Source organism: Balaenoptera physalus, assembly GCF_965194825.1.
Source record: "Balaenoptera physalus genome assembly, chromosome: 1".
In the NCBI taxonomy this organism is placed as follows: Eukaryota; Metazoa; Chordata; class Mammalia; order Artiodactyla; family Balaenopteridae; genus Balaenoptera; species Balaenoptera physalus.
The window spans coordinates 168,012,677-168,029,381 of record NC_138882.1 but is presented as its reverse complement, the minus strand read 5'-3'; the positions used below and the strand labels follow the sequence as shown (position 1 = coordinate 168,029,381).

General features: G+C 36.3%; 1 protein-coding gene across 11 annotated transcripts in view; it reads left to right on the top strand.

Annotated features, from left to right (window-relative positions):
* ZMYM4 (zinc finger MYM-type containing 4) overlaps nt 1-16,705 on the top strand; it is a 171,128-nt gene that overhangs the window by 54,989 nt on the left and 99,434 nt on the right. For 7 of the 11 annotated variants that reach the window (XM_082415274.1, XM_082415275.1, XM_082415276.1 and 4 more), the window contains exon 2: nt 15,110-15,155. The exons of 1 other annotated variant lie outside the window; for it this stretch is intronic. In XM_082415274.1, the coding sequence (XP_082271400.1) occupies nt 15,110-15,155 (46 nt within the window). Of the gene's footprint in view, nt 1-11,523; nt 11,633-15,109; nt 15,156-16,527; nt 16,645-16,705 lie in introns of those variants that run through there. 3 more of the 11 variants (XM_082415282.1, XM_082415272.1, XM_082415280.1) reach the window with 2 other exon arrangements.

The following is a 16,705-nucleotide window of genomic DNA, read 5'->3' as shown; positions in this document are numbered from 1 at the left end:
TGCATTCCTGTCATTCGTGTGTTCACTGGAGTAGCACTTTTTATTTCCTACAATTATTTCTCCTTTGCATTCATATCTTAGCCAACTGTTTGGTGCAAGAAGCCTAGCTTTTGCCCTGTCGGCATTTGACATGTCTTCCTCACTAAGCTTAATCATTTCTAGTTTTTGATTTAAAACGAGAGGTGTGCAGCTCTTCCTTTTACTTGAACACTTAGAAGCGATTGTTGGGTTATTAACTGGCCTAGTTTCAATATTGTTGTGTCTCAGGGAACAGGGAGGCCTGAGGAGAGGGAGAGAGGGGGGGATGGCTGGTTAGTGGAGCAGTCAGAACACACACACTTATCAGTTAAATTCACTGTCTTATATAGCTGTAGTTCATGACACCCTGAAAAAATTACAATGTTAATATCAAAGGTCACTGATCACAGATCACCGTAAAAATAATAATGAAAAAATTGAAATATTGTGAGAATTACCAAAATGTGACACAGAGACAGAAAGTGAGAAGCTTTTGGGAAAAGAGTGCTGATAGGCTTACTTGATGCAGGGTTGCCACAAATCTTCAATTTGTAAAAAACTCAATGTGTAAAGTGCAATAAAATGAAGCATAATAAAACAAGGTATGCCTGTATGCATTTAACAAAAAGTTCATTTAAAATGACAAATAACTCGTTTTTTTCTTTTTTTAAAAAATCTTTATTTATTTATTTATTTTTGGCTGCGTTGGTTCTTCGTTGCTGCGCGTGGGCTTTCTCTAGTTGCAGCGAGTGGGGGCTACTCTTTGTTGTGGTGCATGGGCTTCTCATTGCGGTGGCTTCTTTTGTTGTGGAGCACGGGTTCTAGGCTCGCGGGCTTCAGTAGTTGTGGCACACAGCCTCAGTAGTTGTGGCTCGCGAGCTCTAGAGTGCAGGCTCAGTAGTTGTGGCGCACAGGCTTAGTTGCTCCGTGGCATGTGGGATCCTCCCGGACCAGGGATCGAACCCATGTCCCCTTCATTGGCAGGTGGATTCTAAACCACTGCGCCACCAGGGAAGTCCCAACTCTCGTTTTTTTATAAGGTGAATGATCTAGAAATAATACGTTTTCAATCTTGTTAGACATATTTTTATTGGTTTCTTTTTTACTGGTCTGTCAGATTATCTGGGATTAACATAACATGACACAGTAAATTAGGTGTGAGAACTAAGAACTATGAAAATTTAGTTAAAAATTATTTTTTAACTAAAAATAATTTTTTTTAGTGACAATTTAAGTTTGATCCTTCTGGCCTCTACCTATATTATCTTGTTTAATATATTAAATGTTATACTTAAGTATAATTACATACAATCTTATTATCATACATTAATTGTGGCTTTGGAAAAAACACAGAAAACTTAGATTTTGTAAATGTCTTTCGTGATAGAAAAAGTTAGTGGGTTATCACTAAAGGAATTAATATTTTAATTTCAATTAAACTTGAACTGCCTGGGCTTGCTTTTAAGTTATTCTTTAAATAGAAGTGCTTGATCATGTCTGGTTAGTTCTACGAGATACTCTCTCAAGAAATTCTAAATATTTAAATCATATTTTCTTTCTAATATATATGCGTGACAGCCATTATTGGGCAGTGATGAATACACTCAACGACCAGTACAGTTTGGTGCTACTGCCTAAGGGGCCAGTAGTTGTACCCAGAATTGATTTTGTACCATTAGTGCAGATGTCAACATGGTAAAAATACAAGGAATGTCTTAGTATTACTGTGAAAATAGTTTTGACTTTGGGGGACTCCTGAAAGGATTCTGGGACCCATATGGTCTAAGAACCACATGTAGAGAACCACTGCTTCTGGGGTTTTCTTTTTCAAAGGTTTCTTAGATGGCGGCAGATATTTGTAGGCTGAGTAATCTTTGTTTGCCTTTGTTTTTTCATTCCACAGATACTTTGAAGCTAGACATCAATTAACTTTTCAATTTTTTGTCAATATATGATTTAGGAGATTTCTTCGGATTGATTTTTACTTTTTTGGGTTGTGGCAGTTTGCATCTTGATTGATGTGAGGGATCTGAGTTTTTTATTTTTACCTTAAATAATTGAAGAAAACTTTTATTTATTGTAAGTTTTATAATTTACAAGTTTGTATTTGTTGTAGATATTAGGAAGCAGTGAAGATATTTCCCTTGAGGGATATCACGAATTTTATTATTACTTTTTTGTTTTTTGTTTTTTGCTTTTGTTTTTTTCTGGCTGCGCTGTGCGGCCTGTGGGATCTTAATAACAGTGAATATTATTTGTTTTGTTTTGTTTTGGCCATCTGACATGTGGGATCTTAGTTCCCTGACCAGGGATTGGACCCTCGCCCCCTGCGTTGGAAACTTGGAGTCTTAACCACTGGACTGCCAGGGAAGTCCCATGAATTTTATAATAAATGTTCCTGAGCTTCCAAATGAGGAACCAAACTTATACATCATTTTGGAGTAGAAAACTTGATGACAAAAGTATAGCTAAACAGTTTCAAACATATTATAAAGAATCATGGGAGCACATATTTTCCTTCTTCCTTAGTTTATGTTTTAGGGTAAATGTAGCATTCTGTCAATACATATTCAGATTGAAAGGAAGACATTGTCCACCTATTCAAAAATGACTTTCCTTTTTACTTTTTAAATCTGGATAGCTTAATTTTCTCATTAGCTATTGTGAAAAAAGTCATAAAAGAAGTTATTTTAGGATGATAGCTTTTCACAGTTGAGTCTGATTTTTATTTGAAGTTTTTTTCTCTGCAATGACTGAGAATCTATACTCTGTCTATGGTGATAAATATTGTCCATTTTATTTATTAGGTTTTTGTAGCTATTTGAACAAATGTCTTTTTCATTAAAATATGCATGTTAATTAAGCAGTGAAATGATAACATTCTGTGAATCTTTAGTAATACATTTCTATTGTCTAAGTTCAATATAATTCTGAATTTGAAATTAATTCAGTTGCTTCATTTCATAGAATTATGAATTTGTAAAATCCAGTTTACTTCAGTTGTTTCTTTTGTTTCTAAAATTAATTAATTTTTGGCTGCATTGGGTCTTCGTTGCTGCGTGTGGGCTTTCTCTAGTTGCAGCGATTTGAGGCTACTCTTCGTTGCGGTGCGCGGGCTTCTCATTGCAGTGGCTTCTCTTGTTGCGGAGCACGGGCTCTAGGTACGTGGGCTTCAGTAGTTGTGGCACACGGGCTTAGTAGTTGTGGGTTGCGGGCTCTACAGCACAGGCTCACTAGTTGTGGTGCACAGGCTTAGTTGCTCCGCGGCATGTGGGTTCTTCCTGGACCAGGGCTCGAACCCGTGTCCCCTGCATTGGCAGGCTGGTTCTTAACCACTGCACCACCAGGAAAGTCCACTTCAGTTGCTTCTAATTATAACTTTGGTTTTCTACATAGCACTTAAAAAACGCTACTAATAAGGTGTGCTGACAGTACACAAGATATTAATAACAAACACTAAGTATACTTATAGTAAGTTGATAATGAGTCAGTTTTGTTTTGTTGGAGAAATCAAGCCTATTTAATTTTTAGTTCATGTCAAAGTAACTTTAGTGGAAATAATTATTATATTTTACTTTACGTAAATTTTAGAGTGAATAAAAATGTGAAAGGAGTATGGATTTGATTCCATTTTAAGGGAAGACTTGTCAATATCTTAAGTCATTTAATTGGGAAAAAAGCACCTAAGGAGAGAGAGTGAGGTCTACTTTTTTAGTGTCTTCATCAAGTTTTCAGTCTCCGTTACACCAATTTGAGTTTTTAGTTTATGCCTAGCTTGAAGTGAATTGTGAGCCTCAAGTTTGAGAGTTTGGAGAGAACTTTTAGGATATTGTCGACCAACTTCATTCATTTATATGGGTTGAAGAATTTGAGCCCCTGAAGAGTTAAGTTTCTAGCTTAAGGTCTGTTAGTGAATTAGTAGCAGAGCAGCATCTAGAAAGAAACTCTACTGATACTAACAGTCTTTCTTGAGACCTATTACATATTTGACAGCAAATATTTTCCACATCTAACTACATACTTACATTTTGTTTTCTTTGTACAGTCAGTCTTCACTTTGCAGGCTTCTGATATGCTCGAATTTCTGTTGGTATAGTTTAGTTAAAAAACACTGGTCACCTAACAACACAGTTCAGCTGTCATTTACCATGGTATGTTAACTGTGAATAATTGTGTAGTGTATAAACTTTGATGCTTGCTCTTCAGTTTACAAATCACTACATATATCAATAGGTAGATGCCCATCATAATTGGTGACCAGTCACATTACTTCTCTCAAAGTCTGTTGGAGGTTGGTCACTGTGCATCTGTTATTTATTTTTTGTACAGATAGCAAAGTGTACAGATGTGTTACCTCCTTGTTTTCCAATGATAAATTCATGTGACATTTTACAAAACTGGACAATCGAAGGAGAGAGTTGACCAGCAAAGATGGAAGTTCATCAAAGAAATGAAAGGTGATAATACTAGATCTGAAAAATTGGATGTTATAGAATATTTGAAAATAGTGGCAGGTAGTGAAGATAGGACAAGTACTTTTTCTGTATGAAGGTTTGGTATGAACTGTATTGAAAACATGAGATGAATATAAAAAATAAGGTAAAATTGCTTCAACATCATATAGTTTAAATTGTAATAGAAACAGATCTCAATCAGTTTGGCTAGCATTCATGCCAAGCTGCATTGAAAGAAAACTAATTACAAGAAGGCTGAAGAAATTTTCATTACCAGTAAAGGCTGGTTTCATTTCAGAATCAGCATGGATTAAAGCTGCTAGAGCAGATAGGGATGCTGCTGTGAATTTTTTTAAAAAATTTTATTTATTTATTTATTTATTTTTGGCTATGTTGGGTCTTCGTTTCTGTGCGAGGGCTTTCTCTAGTTGGCGGCAAGCGGGGGCCACTCTTCATCGCGGTGCGCGGGCCTCTCACTATCGTGGCCTCTCTTGCTGTGGAGCACAGGCTCCAGACGCGCAGGCTCAGTAATTGTGGCTCACGGGCCTAGTTGCTCCGCGGCATGTGGGATCTTCCCAGACCAGGGCTCGAACCCGTGTCCCCTGCATTAGCAGGCAGATTCTCAACCACTGCACCACCAGGGAAGCCGCTGCTGTGAATTTTACTCCCAGATTCCAAAGATTAGTTGCGCAAATAATTGATCATAAACTACTTAATGTGGGATAGGTCTGTTTTGGAAGGCAGTCTCATCAGTAATTTATGTGATGGAAGACATAGGATCATGAAGTGGTCATAAGGTGGAGAATATAGATGTAAAGTCTGAGGAACTTAGTAAAGGCAAATTTATGAACATAAATGAAAAAAAGTGATTGTGACAGAAAGGATGAAGATGTCTCAGAGGAAGTGGCTGGCAAAAATATCACGTTAAAGGAATTCTTGGAAGTATATGACAAGATTGAAAGGGCAAAGGATAAAATGTTGCATGTTCTACCAAACTTGGAAAAATTTATGACATTTTGCCAAGGCTTGGAAGAGATACTTATTCTGTATCATAAGTTATATGAGGAGAAGAAGGAGGTAAGCACTGTCTTTCTTGGTAACGTTTTTACAAAGAAACAAAATACTGATTTTCAATGTTTCTTATGTTTTAAATTATAAAATAGTAAATATTACACAGTATTCTTCATTTCTCTATACATTTTAACTGACAGTAAAAGAGTCTTACATGTTTAAAAATTTTTAAATGTCACAGAACAATGTAATTTTTTCCCTTTGATTATTCAGATTGCTTTGCTTGATTTCAGATTGCAAAGTCATTTTTATGGTCCTGCACTACAGTGCAAAGTGAGCACTTCCTGTATAAAAAGTATGTTTTTCCCATAAGAATTTGTTATATTTTCCAAGTTGATAAAATGATTATAAAGATTATCAATATGAATGAATTTGAAGCTTTAAGTAATGGATGTTTGAATTGGAGTAGCAATAGGGAAAAAAGACTAGCATTACAGTTGTGGGGTTGAGGGAAGAGGATTGGACATTTAATTTGGAGTGGTCTGTTGCAAGCATAAAAACTATTTGACGCTCCTGCTTAATTTTTGCGATTCTTGCAAATTTTAAAGTAAACTTAGGATGTTTAAGTTTTTAATATAAAATGAGTTTTAGGGCTTCCCTGGTGGCGCAGTGGTTGAGAGTCTGCCTGCCGATGCAGGGGACACGGGTTCGAGCCCTAGTCTGGGAAGATCCCACATGCCGCGGAGCAACTGGGCCCGTGAGCCACAATTGCTGAGCCTGCGCGTCTGGAGCCTGTGCTCCGCAACAAGAGAGGCCGCGATAATGAGAGGCCCGCGCACCGCGATGAAGAGTGGCCCCCACTTGCCACAACTATAGAAAGCCCTCACACAGAAACGAAGACCAACACAGCCATAAATAAATTTAAAAAAAAAATGAGTTTTAAATACTTATTAACTAGTAAAAGTAATTCTTTTGTTCAGCAAACATTTACTGATCTTCTGTATGTTAGGCATTGTTGTTGTAGGTGCTAGGCTTACAGCAGTATGGAACAGACACAAATCTCTCTAGACTAGAATATACTTTAACTTTCTTCCTGCTTTGAACTGATAAGAACAGATACTACACTTGATCTTAGCCAAAAGACCGAGAAGTGATTCCCTGTTTTGAGAAATGTGGAATCTCTAATTCTTTATGAGTCTTGATTTCATTTAGGTTCTGTTGAAAGAAACTAGATTATTTTTACTTTTTGTATAACTTTAAAGGCTTTTGTGTAGACAGTGTTTATTGTTCCTTTTTTAGATAGTCTCCAAAATGGGGTTACAACTCCAGGTTTATATAACCCCTGTCAATGAGATATTTCATGATACAGCTTCAGAGATGTGGATGGGTACTTGATTTCTTATAGAATCCCCAACTTGGGAGTAAAGTTTTTATAGTTGCTGTCATAGACGCATCTGTAGGTGTAGAGCTGGGAAAGAGTTGTGAATTCTACCTTGTTCAGGATGTTGGATGTTTGTGGATTATGTGAGATTATGGCATCGTTAAAGAGTTGTAACTTTAGTTTAGGTATGAAGGCTCAGTAGGCATTAGCTATTGATTTAAGACTGAAGAAGCTTAAACACTGCACAATGGTCTAGAGAGATGAAACTATGTGATGGATTGGGTGAGCTATAGGTCATTAGCTAGAGCATTTGCTTTGGGGATGGGGATGTAATGGGTATATGAAGGCAGGAAAAGATGAAGCAATAGAGGAAGTAGGGCCAGATTGTGGAGGGTCAGAAGTTTGGGTTTTTTTCTGGGGAGCCTTTTTCACAGCTCTATGTGTGTGTGTACTTTTAAACTCTCAGTACCTCCTTTCTTCACCTACAAAATAGAGGTGTTAACTGTACTTACTTGATGAGATTTTGAGGAGGTTAAATTGAATTAAGTTATGTAAAGTGCTTGAAAAAGACCAGGCACAGGGTAAGGTTCTTGTTAAGTATTGACCACTAATCATTATGGTTTGTGAACCATTGCCTCAGGTAATCTAAAAAATTCTGTAATCAGGCAGTTGATAGAAGTGATAATCACAGATGGTTAATAACTATATGGAAAGATTCTTCAAAATTTCAAAAATGAAAATGAAAGCAATTAAATGTAAATAAAACAGCAAAATGCAAATTTAAATGAGATAACATCTTTTTCCTACCAAATTGATGATGATGAATAAAACTTCATGCCAAATGGTGGAAAAGTTCTATAGTATTATATTTGGAAAAAAATATCTGATCACAGAACTCTTTTTTCCTTAGGGCCCCTTGAAGGTTTTGCATAGCAAATACTGAGAAATGCAAAGTTATGATATTCACTTTATATAAAAGATATTGAGAGATTATACAACACAATGTGCTAGGGCCTATAGGTATCCCACAATAAAAAAGGTTTATCTAGAAAGTGATACTGACACATATATAAGTTAACTGTGCCACAAGTGGCTGTAAATGAAATATGAATCAAGTGCTACAGAGAAGGAGTCAAGAATTCTAAATGGGTTATCAGGAAAGGCCTTATTGAAGAGCTGTATTTTAAAGAAGCATTGGAGAGAATTCCCTGGTGGTCCAGTGGTTAGAACTCCACGCTTCCACTGCTAGTGGCTCTGATTCAATCCCTGGTTGGGTAACTTAAGATCCTGCAAGCTGCGTGGTACGGCAGAAAAAACAACAACAACAACAAAACCCAGCAGTAGCATTGGAATTTTATCAGGTATAAGTCATTACCAGTAGAAAGAAAACAATATGAGAATGGTATGATGAGAACGTTGGGTAGGAGTAAGAAAACCTTACTCCATAGAGTAATTGTTTTCAGAACGCGAATCTTCCTTCTTGCCGTCTCCTTCAGTTTTTTTTCTTAGGATAAAGTCCAGTGTCTAAACATGACTAATACTTAGGGTGACCAAACTGAGACTTTTTTTTCTTTGCTTTTTTTTTGGCTGCACCCTGTGGCACGTGGGATCCTAGTTCCCCGACCAGGGATCAAAACCTGCGCCCCTGCATTGGAAGCGGGGAGTCTTAACCACTGGACTGCCAAGGAAGTCCCAAACTGAGACACTTTTGAGAGTGAAAGGGAACACATTAACAATTACATGGGGATGAAGGCCTAAGCTGAGATGCTTTACGCTAACTGCAATATGTGGTCACCCTGTCTGTAAAGAATGTCCAGTGTTTGGCCCATGATTTGTCATCAGCTTTATTTTACAGTGCTGACCTGCTTTACTCCCAGAATTCTTGTCCACCTAGTCTTTCTGTTTTTTGAATTCTCTATTTTTTCTCCTGCTAAGAACCTTTACATTTGCTGTTCTTTTCTTGAATCTTTTCTCCCATCTTTTCACGTGTTTTAATTCTTAGTCATCCTTCAGATCTTAAATTACAGAACAGGGTTTCTTTGTCTTTCCTGACCTCCTGTATAGGTTAGCTCATCATGGAGAGTAGTGGTTTATCTAAAACCCTAAGATGTGTTAGAAATATAAATAATAGTTCTTACTACTGATCAGTTGAAGAGAATGGAGGAAAAGTTTTGAGAGTTCTTGTTTGACTTCCAGGGTGTTGGGACGCCTACTAAAATGAAAAAAGGTGAAAAGAGTAGGTTTTAGAGAAGAAGATGCTGAAGCACATTTGGTAGTTTTCAGTATCTGCTTAATCATTGAAAAATCCACCTTCAACTTCCTGAACTATTTTACAGCTATTGGTCTATTATTTAGTTTTCATTGAATACGTTTATCATATAAACTCTCAAATTGTTACAAATATTAAAACCAGTTTGAGAAAAGTGTTCATGGTATTAGGCATTCTAGCAATTATGTCCAGGGAATTTGTGAAGTTGTATGGAGGATCAAAGAGAAAATTAACTTTTGTAAAATAAAAATTACTGGTTTAGGATCCAATAAGTTTCTTTTTTTTAAAAAAACTATTTTATTCTTGGCTGCATTGGGTCTTAGTTGCGGCTCGTGGGATCTTCATTGGGGTGCGCGGGCTTCTGTCTAGTTGTGGTGTGTGAGTTTTCTCTCTCTAGTTGTGGCACGTGGGCTCTGTAGTTTGCAGCATGCGGGCTCTCTAGTTGAGGCACGTGGGCTCAGTAGTTGTGGCATGTGGGCTTAGTTGCCCCGTGGCATGTGGGATCTTAGTTCCCCGACCAGGAATTGAACCTCCGTCCCCTGAATTGGAAGGTGGACTCTTTACCACTGGACCACCAGGGAAGTCCCAATAAATTTCTAACTGTGATTTTTTTTTTTTTTTTTGGCCACGCCACGTGGCATGTGGGATTAGTTCCCTGACCAGGGATCGAACCCGGGCCCCTGCAGTGGAAGCGCAGAGTCCTAACCACTGGACAGCCAGGGAATTCCCTCTAACTGTGATTTTTTAAATGTTTAAATTTTTTTCTTCAGGTGGCTGTGGGTGGTGTTTATCAATTCACAGTATATTGGGATTTTTAATCCCTCCAGGGTTAGGGAACTTGAGTGTTCTCTTTTATAAGTAAAAATATACTTTATCCCTAGTGCTTAATGTTTGAAATACAGAGGGTTGAAACATTTGCCCAGTGCTTTCCTTTTATTTTAAGCAGTGGACACATTTTTACAAGTGAAATGTTGTAGTGAACCCTAATTTTTAAAACAAGGGAAGATATCTTTTATTAGTGTAATCATATTGCTCACATTTACTGTATATTTACAGTTTGCTAAGTAGCATGCTAAATGCTTTTCATTTAATCATCCTAGCAATCCTGGGAAGTGTAAGTATCACTATATCTATATTTTGTGGATAAGGAAATTTGAAAGTAAGCTCTTAAAGTTATTTATTTTATAAGTTTAAATATGAACAGTTATATGTTTTGAATGGATAGAACCTATGAGACTATTTTGATAACTAAAAATGAACCGGTAATTTTTGTCTTAAATTAATATCTATATTCATTTATTTTTTTAATTTTAATTTTAGGTTTTGTAGTATTGAGAAAATCCTTGCCCATACAAAATATTTATTATGGATTTAAAAAAAAAATACTTTATTTATTTGGTTGCACCAAGTCTTAGTTGTGGCAAACGGGCTCCTCAGTTGTGGCTCCAGGGCTCCTTAGTTGCGGCATGTGGGCTCCTCAGTTGTGGCATGCTAACTCAGTTGCGGCATGCATGTGGGATCTAGTTCCCTGCATTGGGAGCTCGGAGTCTCATCCACTGCGCCACCAGGGAAGTCCCGAAGTCAGCTTGGCTTTTAAGTCCAATTAAATCTTTCATGAAACTTGAGCGATGAGTAGTACATTAATTTCAAAGCTAAATTACTATTTGTATCTAATTTCTTATTTATAAAATACAGGTTGGACAAGAAGCACCTAAATGCATTTAGCGAAATCACTATATTGTAACAAAGCTAAGTCTTATTACTTGTACATTTGTTGTCACCCCATTGGTGAGATTATAGGGCAAGCAGGTGTTCTGGAGTCCTGATGGAGTCCATAATTGAGAGTGATGTTAGTGTTACCTGCTTGTGCAATGTTAAGTGAGTAGTCACCAGCAGGTTTGAATTAAAACAAATAAAAACTCAAAAAAACACACAACCCAATCAAAAAATGGGCAGAAGATCTCAGTAGACATTTCTCCAAAGAAGACATATACATGGCCAACAGGCACATGAAAAGATGCTCAATGTCGCTAATTATTAGAGAAATGTAAATCAAAGCTACAATGAGGTATCACCTCACACCAGTCAGAATGGCCATCCTCAAAAAGTCTACAAATAATAAATTCTGGAGAGGGTGTGGAGAAAAGGGAACCCTGCTACACTGTTGGTGGGAATGTAAATTGGTACAGCCACTATGGAGAACAATATGGAGGTTCCTTAAAAACCTAAAAATAGAGCTACCGTATGATCCAGCAGTTCCACTCCTGGGCATGTATCTGGAAAAAACCCATAATTTGAAAAGATACATGCACCCCAATGTTCACTGCAGTACTATCTACAATAGCCAAGACAAGGAAGCAACCTAAGTGTCCATCAGCAGATGAATGGATAAAGAAGATGTACATATATACAATGGAATATAACTCAGCCATAAAAAAGAATGAAATAATGCCATTTGCAGCAACATGGATGGACCTAGAGATTATCTTACTAAGTGAAGTAAGTCAAAGATAAATATCATATGATATCACTTATATGTGGAAACAAAAAAAATGAAACAAATGAACTTTTATTTGCAAAACAGAAAGAGACTCACAGACTTCAAAAACAAATTTAAGATTACCAAAGGGGAAAGGTGGGTGGGAGGGATAAATCAGGAGGTTGGGATTAACATACATACTACAATATATAAAATAATCAACAAGGACCTATTATCTAGCACAGGGAACTCTACTCAATACTCTGTAGTAACCTATATGGGAAAAGAATTTGAAAAATAGATATGTGTATATGTATAACTGAGTCACTTTGCTATACACCTGAAACTAACACAACATTGTAAATCAACTATACTCCAATATAAAATAAAAAAATTTTCTAAAGAAGAAAAAACCAAAAACAACAACAAAATCAAAATGAGTCAAAGATAGACTCTCCCTTAATTGATGCTCTGCCTTATCAAGAAGTTCAAATACATAAAGAGGTTAGCACTAAAATGAGGTAACCTCATCACACAGGAAATTGTACTTGAGGGACTTCATTGTATTAAACATATTATTTATTTAACACATTTGAATGTATATTTTAAAAATTACTGTTTAAAAAATACTGGTATATGCCCACATAACATCTCCCTGTTAATCTTGTTTCAGTAGTGCCTTTTGGTTTTTAATACCTAAACTTCATAGAAGTATTTTTCTCAATGTGTTTTTAAAACAGCTTAATAGAGATGTAATTCATATGTCATGCAGTTCACCCATTTAAAGCACATAATTCAGTAGCTGTTAGTATTTTCACAGTTGTGCAACCACGTCAGCATTAGAACATTTTCATCACCAGGAAAAGGAAAAGCAGTATTGTACAAAAAGTGCATTATCTTCAAACACTCAGATCCCCTTCTTTCTTTTTTTTTTCTTACATATTTTCATTTATTTTTAAAATTTTTATTGGAGTATAGTTGCTTCACAATGTTGTGTTAGTTTCTCCTGTGCAGCAAAATGAATCAGCTATACATATACATATATCCCCTCTTTTTTGGATTTCCTTCCCACTTAGGTCACCACAGAGCACTGAGTAGAATTCCCTGAGCTGTACAGTAGGTTCTCATTAGTTATCTATTTTATATGTAGTATCAATAGTGTATATATGTCAATCCCAGTCTTCCAATTCATCCTACCACCCTCGGATCCCTTTCAGTGCAGACAAGTGCTTTCATTCTTTGGCTTACAGAGTCACATCTCCCATTTCCCTTTTATTATAGAGCATAGCTCATTGAGTGGAATGGTAGGTAGAATGACCTTTACTATTTCTTTTCTTTGCTTTCCTTTTCAGTGTTCATATCATTGAATTCAGTTATGTTAAATGTGTTTAATGAATAACCTGCACTATAATTTTTTATTTTCTCTTTTTGTTTGCTTTTGGAAACTCTGAAATTTCACTGGGATGTATCTTTTTTTTCACTTTCTCTTTGTTATTTGGTGGACCCATTCAATCTCAAATATTCATTTATTTAGTTCAGGGAAATTTTCTTCTATTATTTCACCTGTCTATTGTTCTCTTCTTTGGATTTGCCTTTGAGATTTCTGTTACACCTAATCGTTTAATCTTCCATGTTTTCATATAAAATATCTTCCAACTGTTTGACTTTTTGTTTTTTGGAAACTGATTGAGAACTCTGTCATTAGCTTGTCCAGTAAGATTTTTATTTTTGCAGCCATTTTCTTGTTTCCAAATATTTTCTCATGTCTCTTTTTCATGGCCCATCTAAATATTTTCTCATGTTTAGTTTTTTGTATCAGTAGTCTCTCAGATATCTCAGATAACCACTTAAAATATTTTTTAGAAGTTTGTTTTCTGTAAATTGTTTCCTTCTGGAGTGGTTATTCTGTTAATTCACATTGAGCCTTCTTTTTCCCATAGTTAATTTCTTTCAGAAACCTGGGCTCCTCGGTTGTCTGTCTGTTCACATTTATGAGTGTTAGCTAGCTGTCGTGTTGTTTCATCTGTAGTTATGTAGGTAGCTAGGTAGTTCTTTTTCCCTGAAGTTTTTCCCTTGAATGGGGAGATTCACCCTGTAGCTTAGTAGGCAAGGTTTATCACAAAGCTGACTTGCTTCTGTTTTTGCCTCATTGATGAGTAGAGAAGCAGGAGGTTGGACTGCTCAAACTTGCCAAAGTGAGGAGACCTTTAAAGACTAGGAGTGAAACATGCTAGTAGTGTCTTTATTAGCTTCTGGGTGGAGTTGCCGCTGCTTTACTTTTTTCCCCCCTATGTCTGTTTTAAAGGCCTGAAATTACGTCAGACTTGGCTCTGCTTCTGTCTTGGGCCCTAACATGCTGAAAAAGGAACCATTCCTGTAATATGGTTTACTTTCATTTAAACAGAATGAAAGATGGTTAAGAATCCATCTTGCAATGCAGGGGACGCTGGTTCGATCCCTGGTCAGGACACTAAGATCCCACATTCCACAGGGCAACTAAGCCCGCGCACCACAATGAAGAGCCCAAGCGCCACAACGAAAGATCCTGCGTGCTGCAACTAAGACCCGATGCAACCAAAAAAAAAATAAATAAATATTAGAGAGCAGCAGATATCTGGCTTTAGCCTAAGAGCAAAACCTATTGATGCTGGTTGTTCTGTTCAGTTGTTTTTTTTTAATTAATTAATTTTGGTTGCGTTGGGTCTCCATTGCTGCATGCGGGCTTTCTTTAGTTGCCTCGAGCGGGGGCTACTCTTCGTTGGGTGCATGGGCTTCTCATTGCAGTGGCTTCTCTTGTTGCAGAGCATGGGCTCTAGGGCGTAGGCCCAGTAGTTGTGGTGCATGGGCTCAGTAGTTGTGGCTTGCAGGCTCTAGTGCACAGGCTCAGTAGTTGTGGCACACGGGCTTAGTTGCTCCGCAGCATGTGGCATCTTCCTGGACCAGGGCTCGAACCCGTGTCCCCTGTATTGGCAGGCAGATTCTTAACCAATGCACCACTAGGGAAGCCCTGTTCTGTTCAGTTTTGATTAGAAGTTTTATATAGTTCTTAATAATAAGTGTTGTTAGTAAGTTCTCAGTAAGTGTTGGCTGTGTTTATTATTATTATTACAAAAGTATATGATCCTCTGTATTTTGTGATAGAAAAGTGATTTTTGAAAAATTAGCTTTTTTGGATCACTTTTTTGTACACCTGAAACATTGTAAACCAACTATACTTCAGTTTTTAAAAAAACCTTAAAAAATAAAATAAATAGCTTTTTTATAGTGAGGGCATGTATTTATGTCTTCATTTTTGGGTTGCGGGCTTTGGCCTGAGAACCCTTTTATTCATTCTGAATTTTACTTTACTCTGTTTGGCGGTGTTTTTGTTTATGTTGTTGTGAATTCATAGACTTTGGGTTGAAGATTACAGCTCTAAGGAGAGCAAGGAGGGACACTAAAGGGTATGAATGAAGAATATGATAATAATGTTGCTTTTTCTTTTTTTGCTTTTTCAGTTTGAGCAGAAAACTGGTGCAGTTTTTGATGAAATTGTAGAGAACTGTAAGTACCGTTCTAGAAAGAAACCAATCATGTCTTTAGATAGATATTAAATATGTCTAGAGAAAACATTAATCTATAACAGTGATTAGTTAGGGCTAATTAATGTGATGGTCCAATTTGATTTAAGTTTAGATCTTATCACACCCTGTTAGTATTTTAATAAAGTTAATCTGAATTGTAAGAATCTTACTCTTTTCTTTAAATATTTTATTCTCATAGTTATTAATGTTGAAATATAACCATGCTTTGTGTATGTGTGGATCATATTGAACTTATCACTCAGTAAAGGTTTCTACTTTGTTTACAGGGTCTCTTAATTTTCTCTTCATATTTTTTCCATTGTTACATGGTTTTCTTAAAAGAAACTTTGTTTCTTAGATTATAAAAGTAATACATTCTATTTTATAATACAAAAATGAATAAAGCAGAAAATAAAAGCCTTTACCATTCTCCAAGGAGAATCAGTTTTAAACGTGTAATATATATCTTTCCAGACTTTTTTCTATGAATGTAAATGTATATCTCTATGTGATGGGTGGGGATTTATGTATCCTATGAATGCTGTTCTTGCTTTTTTCATACAACTGCCTAGATATGTTCTATGTCAGTGGATATGGACCTATTGCATCCTTTTTAGTGGGTACTCAGTATTTTATTGTATGGCTGTACTATAAGTTAATCAGATTCCTCTTTTACATGTGTGTATATTATTTTCAACTTTTTACTATTACAAACAATATTAAGTATGCATTTCTATACACATCTTTGTCTACTTGCTGAAGTGTTTTTGTAGGATAAATTCTAAGAAGAGACTTTTTCTTCCAGTTTTATTGACATATAATTGACATAATGTTTTGACTTACATACATGGTGAAATGATTACCACAATAAGTTTAGTGAATCTAAGAATAGAATTGATGAATCATCAAAGGATGTTTATGAAGGATAAATTTTATCATCTAGAATTCCTGAGTCAAGTGGAATGTTCATTTCTTTTGTTTTTTGTTTACTTTCACCAGAAGGATCTGTGAGTACCTGCTTTCTCTTTGGAATTAGTTTGTTTATATTTTTTGAGTGATAACAGTTTTCAGACTACATGTTGAGAAGAAAATAGCTCTCCTGATCCTCATTGGGTTTAGTTATTGAATATCCTTTTTGTTGCATGTAAGCAAGAAAAATAGACTCTTGCTCGCTTATCCAGAAAAAAACTTTAGAAGTATATTGGGGTATTTCACAGAATTTAGGGAGGAGGTAAAGAACAAATTTCCTCCAGGGAACTCAGTGAAATGTGATTGTGGGCCTGCTCTCTCTAGTGCTGCCAGAAAGCAGTTATGCTCCAATGACTTTTAGTCTTTCTTTTTATCCATTTTAGATTTTAAGTTCCTAGGAAGATTATGATTGGGCCAGCTTGCATCCGATGTTTATCTTTGAACCAGTCATCTGTGGTCAGGGGGAACAGGATCAAAAAATAAAACATGGCTGTTAGAAGGTATCCCTCAGCCATTATGTCTCACTTTTAGCAAATAATTTTTGATTTCCTGCTTCTGGAT